Source organism: Sander vitreus, unplaced genomic scaffold (genome assembly GCF_031162955.1).
Source record: "Sander vitreus isolate 19-12246 unplaced genomic scaffold, sanVit1 ctg311_0, whole genome shotgun sequence".
Lineage (NCBI taxonomy): Eukaryota > Metazoa > Chordata > Actinopteri > Perciformes > Percidae > Sander > Sander vitreus.
Window position 1 is genome coordinate 93,023 of NW_027595461.1, and position 11,371 is coordinate 104,393.

Here is an 11,371-nt window from a genome sequence, read left to right on the forward strand (position 1 = left end):
TGAATCCACTAATCGTTACGGGGACAATGACAGGGAATCCCTGGGGATATGGAAAACAGGACGGTAAGATCTCACAGCATCCAGGCTCCCCATCCATAGTGGAGGCATTTTAACCTTCTATCCTACAATGCATGTTTAGGCTACTGTTGTTTCGTTTTGCTGGGGGGGCATTGCGTGTTTATCCAGAGGAGCAACGCTGTTAATGCGAGATTAGCTACATGCTTAAAGAGATGCCTGCTGTCACCTTTATTGCCTTTCCACCCGATTTGTCCTGGGCTATTGAGTGAGAGACATTGCATTGCCAAGTTGCTCTTTTTTTTTTTTTTTACTGTGCTACATTGTTTAGTGTGGATGAGACCGTATTGAATGAATTTCACTGATTTCTTTTTGATACTTGGTCTTTATTTACTCTGATGATGGTCCCAACTGTGAGTTGTTGCTTTGGAAACAGCCCTTGATCAGTCAGTGGTTTACAGCAGCTTTAACTAAGTGGTTGTATTAAATTAGAAACTATGACTGTGCTTTGGAAAGAATGTAATATTTTTCTTTACAGTGAAATCTTTTAATCTTCCTTCTTTTTTTTTTTTTAAGTACATTTTCACCCCATGAATTAGACCTGAAGGCATATGTGCAGTACTGTGTGTATTAAAGCTGTAGAACATTTTCTGTTGATTGCTTATGGTCTTTTTATGCTAAGGTCCTTCTGTATGGCACAAAAACTACCCTGTTGCTGAGGGGGACCGGCAGTCTCCCATTGACATCGTCCCTCATCAGGCTTCATATGACCCCAGTCTGGGTCCGATTGTCCTGAACTACGATAAGTGTACCTCCATCAAAATTGCCAACAATGGACATTCTGTTGTTGTGGAGTTTGAGGACTCTGATGACCGTTCAGGTGAGAAAAAAAATTGGTCTTTATTTGAGTTTATTTATCAATTAAAGTTTAGTATCTATCTATCTATCTATCTATCTATCTATCTCAATCCATTCAAGTATGCTCTGCTGCTTTAAGAGCTACTACTCTTATCTTAACTCTTAAGATCTACTTTGGTGGACCTACTATTAAAAGGTTATTGACTGACTTGTAATTATTTACAGAGTTCACAGTTCAGGGATAATCTGTCTGCACTATAAAAATATGTTTTGAAAGGTGGGATTACCTTTTTTATTTTTTGAAAAGTGCAAACCTTGCACATAACTGACCATAATCAAAGGTTACATATAAACCCCTGATTATGCTGCAGGGAAGTGCAGCCAGCAGTTAACTGTATGAGTATCTGTCTGCTGGACAAGAGATGTTCTAACCTTATGTGATCTCAATGGTTATTATGACCCTATTTGCTTTTATCACTGGGTGGATCCATGTTAACCACCCTGTCATTACCATGAACGATATACTCAGAAATTTGGGGCTGTTTGGCTCAGACAGTTTCCACAGAGCAAACAAGTAGCTATCACCAAAAGTAATTAATGAAAGAGGAGACCTGTAGGAAAACTAATGCACTTCATCAGCACTTTTCTGCAGTTTAAATGAGGTGCACAAATCCCCTAAACCTGCTGTTGTCAGTTTGGTCTGGGTGTACACATGCATATATTCACAATATGAAAGTGTTCTGTTTCACTGTTTGTGTAAGAAAAGGAAGATAGAATAAAATAGATAAAAGCTTATATTAAGACCGATGTACAATAATTCAAACTTGTAACAATATATCATATTACAGTCTCAAAGATCTGGCTTTGAATGGGTTAATTATAATGAATGCATTTCTTTCACCAGGAAGTCATTAACGTTAGCATTACCAATGTCAGGTTTTACAACATTATATCACCTTTTAACTACATGATTTAGCACGTCAGTTATTTATAAGTGGCTATCCACTAATCACATTGTATTCTTTATACCTGATACTATCACAATTTTGCTGTTAACAGATTTCCTTTTAATAAATCACATTGTTCTTGTGGTTATCCTACATCTATATTGTAAGATGGACCAGATAAATGTTTTTCTTTCTGTGCCATTTATGCCTCACTAATCTGACCTGGACTGGTGTGACTGGTTTGTCAGAAGGATGTCAGCAGCATCACAATGAATAACAGTCAGATTAGACTGGTGTTCATACCCAGCAGTGCAAGCCATAGGCTCTGAAAACCGTTTATTCTGACATATATATATTTTTCTATTCATCCTTGTTGGCCAATGGACTTGAATGGAAAGCTAAACCCAGCCAAATGTAGCTTTAATGTTGCTTTATTTAGGATAGGATTGGCTATTTGTGTCTCCGACTAAAGCTTTTGCCACAAAGCTCTAATGATCGATTTGTTCGTGAAGAAGGCAGCCTTTCTGTAGGTGCTCATGTCTCAGCTTTGAGTTAGGAATTGAATAAAGTATGTTGGGTGTTACCAGGTTGACTCATCCTGCAGTGGTACCAAACTGTTTGGATGATGCTGCACACAGAATGCCCTCTGCGGTGTTCTGCTAGAAAGCAGTTTGTCTAACACCAACAGAGTGGTGTGGGTGAACATTTCTATAATTTGTCTTTATTTATTTTTTTTACATCTCTTCTACAGTGATCCAGGGAGGCCCGCTTGGTAACCCCTACAGGCTGAAACAGTTTCACTTCCACTGGGGCGGAAAGGACTGCCATGGGTCGGAGCACACTGTTGCAGGGAATAGCTATGCATCTGAGGTCAGTGTCTGAATACTTCAGTGTGTCTGTTTCTAATTACCTAAACACAGAATAACACATTTTTGTCTAAGGTGTGTAGTAAGGTATATGTGGTAACATCATTTTTTTTTTTTTTTATGAAATAAAATCCACAGCTTTGGATGCTAATAATTACATACATTTTCCATCTGCGTGTCAATATCATATGTGACTTAATTTAACTAAAAAAGCCAGTTTTGTTTCATTCTGTTTTTCTTTCTTCTTATTTGCCCCCTCCAGCTTCATTTAGTACACTGGAATGCTGTCAAGTACAAGACGTTTGGGGAGGCGGCAACAGCTCCTGACGGCCTCGCTGTCCTCGGCATCTTCTTAGAAGTAAGATGTTTCTTTTCAGTGCAATCACATTGTCTATCCTTGTGCCCCCTTTCTTCTCCGTTTCATATCTTTATGATAGTAGTAGTTCATAGTTATCATTTATCATATTACTATCATAGTTTCGCAGTTGTTTCTTAGGTCATGGCAACTTGAGCAGAAACAAAGGCAGAATGATGTGTTGCAGTCCAGCAATTCTGCACGCATTCAGAATTTTATCTTTACTTAGTGACTATATGAAACTTTTTTTTCTGAAGCTCTTTAATTTTTCATACAATGATCTTAAATGACCTGTAACAGCAAACGAGACTAACAGTGAAAAGAGTGCTATTTTTTTTATATAGTTTTCAGTAAGGCCTTTGCCCGGGTCCGATATTTTTTATTTTATTTTTTCCCCGCAAAGTCACAGAATGATTTGCGGCAGGTAGACGCCGCTACAGTAACACATTTCTGAAGGGTCACAGATTTGTTGTAACACCGGGAAAAGCTTGTGTCCAGCCAGGTAAAAGGAAGCAGGATATCTCTTTATATAGGCCTAATTGTATTTACATTTTTTATTTTTTTAAGTTATCTGTTGTAGTCATGGCTGATACTGGGGCAGGGCCATCACAGAAAAGAAGGAAATTAAACAAAGAACAACTAAAAGCTAAACAGGAAAGTGAAAGAAGACGGGCGATAACGCGAGTCAACTTCGGTCGGGCTTTTAACAGATGGAGACAATTACGGGATTGTAAATGATTCAAAACTGACCCCAAATTGGTCCTCAGGTATGTAATATGTCTATTTCATTCATAGAATAACTTTTACAATGTGCGATGTGGTTGTACGCCAGTAGCCTAGATTAAATGACACCCCCCTTCCATTTAGCGCGGACGTTTTACTCTTTGTGTTGGCCTATTTTCTTTTCCTTTGTCCCCCTGTAATGTTACTTGTGTAAAGCGTCCTTGGGTTTCATGAAATGCGGTATATAAATCTAAATTATTATTACGGTGGTTGCTACAACAAACTCTTAATACTTTGGCTCGTGACACAGTGACAGTGATACCCGGTTTAGCTCACGAGACATCCAAAGTAGGCTAAGTTACCGTATGCAACACTTGAAATGCAACGATGCATGTGTAACGTATTCTCTTATTGTAAATGAATGAATTTTTGTCTGAGCAAAACCTTCATTGCGACTATGTGACCTCCCCGTAATGCTAACTCGGTAATCTACAGTGGGCAATAAAGCACTGTAAAGAAGACCTTTACGACAGCAGGAGTGGTAAAAACACTACTGCGTTTGTCCAAAGTGGCCGCTAGAATCAACACAAACTGAAAGTTACACATAGCCACTTTAATTATTTGTATTCTTTTTGTGTACATAAACCATTTCTGCATAGCATGGTTACCAGACTGAATTAATATTTCGTACAAGTTGTACGAGAAAAGGATTAGTCACAAAGGTGTGTGTGTGTGTACTACTGTTATGAGTGTGGTGAGGAGAGTATTTGCTCCCTTCACCAGTGTTGTGGTGCTGCAACCTATGTGTTGATATGTGTAAGCTTCAATAATAATAATATATAAAGATTTGTTATGGATTCCCTCAAAGACACAAATCAAATTCAAATCTTACCTATTACGTAAGACAGGTGACGACCACAGGTGGCTCCACACGATAACAGACGTTCTGTACACGGTCAAGTTTAAGGTGAGTACTATGGTTGTCGCTGGATTTTATTACATGTAGTAATCATGTGGTTTATGAACTGCTCTCAGTATAAAAGCTGTTGTCTTTGTATTTCCGTTACAGGGCAGTGTCACAGATTTCAAAGGTTTCAACCCCAAGTGCCTTCTGCCCAGCAGCCTCCACTACTGGACCTACCTGGGATCACTGACCACACCCCCCCTGCACGAGAGCGTCACCTGGATCGTCGTAAAGGATCCAATCATAGTGTCTGAAAAACAGGTGTATGTTGCAAACATGTTTCTCTGACCACAATACATGCAGGTTTCCAACACGTAAAACACTGTAGTAGTTATTCCTTGTTCCAAGTCATTCGTGCACAGCATTAACCCCAATCCATTAGTGGGCAACCCCTCTGGAGATAGATAGATATTGGAGTTAAATAACACTGTGGCACACAGTTACCTGGAAACAGAACTTGTATGTTTCATCTGTACAGTAAGTCAGTGGAGCTCAAGGCATTGATGCTGCAGTTGATCAGTCAGTTGTGACATCCATGTTTCCTGGCCTGTATAGTTTTAGGCTATGCTCCACTAGGCTCCTAGGATCCACTGCCTCCTTGTTGTCAAACCACAGTTGAGCATCAGTATGCCAGTAGTTGTGGGTGTGAGGTGCTGGGGTTTACCTATGTGCTGTAGCATGTCCAGAAATGTACTGTTTGAGTATGGTGCTATATTTACAGGCCAGAACAGAAGGCATCATTCATGGGGGATGCTGTGTTTAGGGTTGACGTGTTTTTTTTATCCACCCCTCTTAGCACTGTCTCTTAACCCCCCTCGCACAGTCAGTACACATTACATTAACACACATCCTATTACCATTGCGCATATTGCAGTATCAGTCCAACATTTGGACACACTTTCTCATTCAAGTGAATGGGGAAAGTGTACCCAAACCTTTGGATCATACTGTATATTAATTGTGAACTTTTGCACATCCAGATTAATATTTAGCACAACTTGAACAAAACCGTAAAGCCTTAAAAGTTATATTTTGTTTTTTTACATATTTTTATTGTAAAATTTCTATTTTATATTTGTTCTTTAACTGTTGCAGTACTCTGCTCAAGTCAACTGGGGCACCAAAGCAAATTTCATGCAAGTGAAAACTTACTATGGCAATACTTTTTTTTTTTTCCTTCCTGATTCTGAAATTAATCAGAAAATGTAGGTCTGGTATGTTGACAGGTTAAGCTGAGTAACCAGATGCCTGCAGCACATATGCCTTCCAGGTCCACCTGTGAGTTGGCCCTGTGGCGACTGCTGCCAGCCTCTGGATTATACTAGCACACTGTGTTGATCTTTTCTAATCTAGTTCTCCATGTTTAACTCCAGGACTGTACATGAGGAATCAGGTTTTAATGCCAGTGGAACCTTGAGTGTAGCCATGAACGGTCCGCCTGTAAACCCATGTGTGTAGCATAGCTGGGTGTGAGGCGTAAACTGGGCAACTGGCCTCACAACCTATGACTCCAGGCCTCAAGCCTTTGATCCCTTCCAGCTGATTATCCTGACGGATGGGTGACTGGATGGGTGCGGGGCTTTAATTGAGAAATGCTTGCATGGGGATCCAGCAGGGAAAAGCCCTTTATATAACAGGGTATTATTTTGTTTTTAATTTCCCCTCATAATGGACATGGAGCTAAAAGAGAAATATCAAAGTGGGTGGGATGTGAGGGTAGGTTTACATATTGGAAGTGGAATTAAAGAATAAGTCAGGTAATATTCAATATATTTCTTGTTATCAAATGTGTTTTAAAAGAACCTAACAACAAATTGATCCTACTTAAGAGTATTGTATGTTTAGCCAAAGCTTGACATATCTTATCCCTCTGTGCCATAGAGCTCCATTGTTGTCCAAAAACAAATCACAAACAATCAGTGAGTCATACAGCTGCACACACAGGATAGGAAAGTCAAAAGTATTCAGAGACTAAATAATGTCCTGTTGGCTTTGGTCTTCTAATGGGATTTTTGATAATAGCATACAGAAAAAGTCTTATCCTTTTAACATGCTTATACCAGTGTCTAATGTGGAGAAAAGGTGGTGAACAAATCAATTTATGTGTTATTTATTTGCAAAAATATCATTCTGGATTTCTGTCTCTTCCAATGCAGCTGGGCAAGTTTAGAATGCTTGTGTTCACTGGAGAGGAAGAGGATCAGAGGACACGCATGGAAAACAACTTCAGGCCTCCCCAGCCTCTCAAAGGCAGGAAAGTGCGTTCCTCCAATTAATGTGACCCCAAGACATCTAAAGATGTGAAGATAACGAAGGCTCTTTCAGATCACAATAAATGCATTCATTTGATTGTACTTTTTTACCTCATGGTAGCTTCTCCTGGGGATTTCTGATATACTTTGGACAGAAGAGTAATTCTCATCACTAGTCAGAAGCAAATGGCAGACAGGAATATTTTTTTTTTTTGGAATGATTTAGGAAAAAAAACATGTTTTGAAGCAATATAATAATAATAATAATAAGACTTTGCAGGTTTGTTATTTGACTACTATGTGGTATTTGGAGATATTATTATAACTATATGTTAGCGGAGATTCAAAGGCTGGATGTGTCCATAGCTGTTTAAGGAAAACAAGTTTTGCTGAGACGAGCTCTTGCAAGGTGCTATTACTGTATATGTAACTATTCTATGCAACTAGTAAGTCTGTATACCCGCACAGTCTGTTTGTTTGTTTGCAGACTGGTATCACACCACTCTGACGTCTGCAGGTTCAAGGCCTCAGCCTCCTTACTGATCCCAAATGATCCCCCGTTGGTCCAGCCTGTTGCTGGTGGATTCCCAGTCCTTGTGCCATAGATCTCTTCCAGTCAACAATCCCAACTGGAGGTGGGATTAGATTAGCGCTGTGTTTGCTTAAACTTCTCTGTTTGGCCATGACTTCGTAGGGCATCAAAGTCTCAGGTCTTTAAGAGCTCAAGAGACTGAGCTATTCACCACCAGCAGGTATTATTTTTAGCATGCTCTCTAGATTTATCAAAATCCTGTGTTCACAACTATTTCTCATTTAGGATTCATTAAACTCCAGCAGCCCTAACAAGGGGACAATGAATTCAATATTTCAATCAAACTCAGGATCTTTATCTTTAAACTGCATCCTGTCTGAAGTGTCGCATTTCCTGGTCACGTGTTTCTACTATGCAGGAGGTGACGCACACTGCTATTAAGAGCTCACCTCTGTAAGAGAAACCCATGCACAGTCCAGTATGCAAATGCATGACAGAGGCCCTGTTGTCTCACTTGGGAGAGTTATGGCAGCTTTTTGTAATGCTGGTCCTTTTTTAGATGGACTTGGATTTTACTAATACAGAGGTATGGCCGGGAAAAACATATTTTGTTCACATAACAAAACGCACACATTAAGAATGGCACCTTAGTTATGATTGTTTTATGTTGTTGATGTGAAAGAACATTAAAATTGTAATTTCTGGGTGGTTTGAATATTTTTGTAATGCATTCAAAGTCTTGCCATGTGTGCTGAATGAAATAAAGTTCAAAGTCCTTTTGTTTTACAGAGTTTTCTTGTCACATTTGAAGCCAATTTTTTTTAGACCGACATTTACAGAAACAAGAGCCTTACTTGATCATTTGGGATATTCTAACTATGCTTCTGCTTTCAACCAAAAAACTGCTACTTTATTGTGTTGTATCATTTTGGTGTTTGAAAAACAGACAAATGGCAAACAAGAATACAAGCAGACATTTACATTCATGAAATACAGTTGGCAATTTCTCTTCTAACTAAAAAGCATTATTCACCTCTGTTTAAGATGCTGGGTCTTGTACCTGGTATCTACAATATATTTTTGGACATTGAAGCAAATGTTCGAACTCTCACTGATCGGAAGTAGTACTGGTTTCAAGCTAATTAGTAGCCAGGTTTTAGCCTAGAGGAGGTGAGGGACGGAGAGAGGGATGGGCTGTGATCATGGTCAATTATTTACCAACTGTGTTCACTGAGCCGCTTTATTTGGCCCTTTAAATTCAGCATGGCAAAGCGTTAATAGTTAATATTATTAACAGACCAATGTTAAATACTGATTGGTTGTGGCTGTAATGTGGAGGGAGGCCATTACATCTGTTTGCTCCTGTACGTGTGTTTCTGTCTTGGTTTCCTAAATGGGACGAATAAATAAAGAATGTCCTTGTATCAATGACGTAGGCTGTATCCAATAATGAAATAAAGTAGGTATATTTATTCTTATGTACCTCTGACCCTTTTACTGTAAATAAGATACTGTACATAGAGGGAAAAACCCTTCCTGTCATTAAAGTCTGTGGCTACAATATTAGTCCAGTAGATGGCATGATGGAGGTCTATATTGTGTATTCTTATATTCCGTATACTTTTCCTACTTCTATATTTGGATTGGGTTTACCAGATAATTGTTACAAAACATTTTAATTGAAATGGAGTTTAGTTTAAGCTATTTAACAGATTTTAGATCAGCAAGATCTGTGTAAGGTTGGATTGTGATGAAAAAAAGGTACTAATAGTATCTCCCCGAACTGGACTGAGTTTTTAAAACAATGTAACACAAGGAATTATCTACATGAAACGCATTGTATTAGAAGAAAATGAAGTCTATTAAACTGGATTTTGTGTTTTCTGTGCTGCTATTTTCCTTTACAGACACTTTTCAATGTCATTTGTTCGTCTTATTTACACAATGAATTCAGCTTGTGTGGGTCTTCCTATAGGTGGCAGCAGTGACTGTTTGTTGTATCACATGCAGTGACCTCTGGTTTGCCTTTTACCAGGCACAAGGATTGAATATGAATAAGTAAAAATAAACCACAGACAACTGTACAGCGTCTTGGTTACATGGAATTGGCTTCATTTGAAAATGATGTATTTCGTAGACAATGGCTGACTACAGCAGAAACACATGTCTCACATCCAAAGAGACAGCATATTTTTTTGCTATCAGTAACACTTGACCTTGCCTTTGTCCGTCCTCCATGCCACTATGTATAAGTATTGTTTGAATCAAGAGGTTGCATTACCCCGTCTGGTTTCATGTCCATCTAATTGCTGATGGCTGTGGAAAAATTCAGTATCAGGTTAATGAATAAAGACTGAAAGTGGGTGTGTGTGAAGTATATTTAACACATATTCTCAAATAATCCTTCCAAAATAGCATCGGGGAGCTTTATTGAGACTGAGAATACCTGAGTGGGCACATCATCCTCAGCCACAATCGATGTGCCATGTAATATGATATTATAGTCAGGCCTCAGAAATAGAGTCAGTCACGCGTATTTTTAGCATTGGGATATCTACTTGCTTGTTGTAGTGATTTTTCCCAGACACAGCAACATCTGAGAAACTTGTGTAATACAAACCCACGGGACAAACAAGTAGCAGAAAAAGTTGCTAGTCAGAAAGAATAATGAAGTTTTTTGAGAGAACGGCTGAATGATTTTAAATGATGAGAAATATATGAATTACTATTCGGGCTGCCCTTCACTTTCCTCCTGTCGCCCTACACCCTCATTATTTTAGCTATGCCAAACATGTATGTCCATGTCTACAACCCAAACGTCATGTGGAGTAATTTTCAGCCTGTGGCTCTGAAGGAGCTTTGTTAAGGCTGAGAAAATTGTCCACAAATACTTATCTTACATTACAAGTAAACCAAACTGTTGTGTCTAACCTTCTAATCTCACAGTTTTCATGACGCCACGAGTCACTTCTTCTGTCTCAGCAGTAAAGCCGAAAATGGGACGCTCCACTCCTAAATCCTTTAGTTTTCAAATATTGTCAAGGACAGTGACTCTCTATCTAGCAATCAGGGGACACAGCCAACAGTGCAGTTGCCATGGATACAAACAGCACATGTAGAACAACACAATTGTTGGCCAGCTCATATCTCTCCTACTTGTCTATGAGCCCGTGATCCATCGCCATCACCCTGTCAGAAAATAAAACCATACTACAAAAGTATCCGATGCTTCTTTCCCCTAAACACCCCTCTAGTTACACGTGTGTGTTTCTGCATTCATTAGGGAGCTTTATTTAGCAGCATGTTATCTATTTTTCAGTGAACAGGCCTGTGATCTCCAACTTATTCCATCCAAACCAACCACACACACAACCTGGCCTTCACAGAGGTTCAGGGTCGGAGTTTTAAGGTTCAACTGTAACAACCTGTCAAACAATATAACCCCTTTTATGGGTTGTGTATATACACCAGGTTGTCAGGCAGTGGCCTTGGTTCACAGAGTGGATTATAAATCACAGCAGAGGAGAAGAGATGAGGTTCCCTCTCCTGGGCACTTTGATGGTGGTCTGTTATGATAATTAAAGAAAACAGAGCTTTGCTGTCATGGGAGAGAGGTCATGATCTGTAATTCTATCCTTGGCTGTCAACTCATATACCATAAAGGCTTTGATCTATGGACTGTTTTTCAGAAAATATCTGTTAGCTTCCTCTAGCCTTGGTGTTTGATTTTTTGCCTAATCTTCAGTAAATGTTGATTGAGATGCTGCTAGTGACAGTAACACTCTGACCCCTGACATCTGATCTTGACAGTGTGGGGTTACCCTGCATTGAGTCATGACATATTCTGAGTGGGCAACAG

The 11,371-nt window shown here is 39.2% G+C and overlaps 1 protein-coding gene across 1 annotated transcript; it reads left to right on the forward strand.

Moving 5' to 3' along the window:
* Positions 1–26: 26 nt before the first annotated feature.
* On the forward strand, positions 27–8,282 carry ca7 (carbonic anhydrase VII). The gene is made up of 7 exons (XM_078244840.1): positions 27–63; positions 698–895; positions 2,572–2,690; positions 2,949–3,044; positions 4,669–4,731; positions 4,834–4,989; positions 6,885–8,282. Exons 1-7 carry the CDS (start codon positions 27–29, stop codon positions 7,002–7,004), a joined length of 789 nt encoding a protein of 262 aa, XP_078100966.1. The 3' UTR covers positions 7,005–8,282.
* The last annotated feature ends 3,089 nt before the right edge of the window (positions 8,283–11,371 follow it).

Coding starts and splice junctions, on each gene's coding strand:
- ca7 (XM_078244840.1), top strand. CDS start 27: ATGACAGGGAATCCCTGGGGATATGGAAAACAGGACG. Junction 64..697: donor GGGATATGGAAAACAGGACG/GTAAGATCTCAC, acceptor TTTTATGCTAAG/GTCCTTCTGTATGGCACAAA. Junction 4,732..4,833: donor TGTACACGGTCAAGTTTAAG/GTGAGTACTATG, acceptor TTTCCGTTACAG/GGCAGTGTCACAGATTTCAA.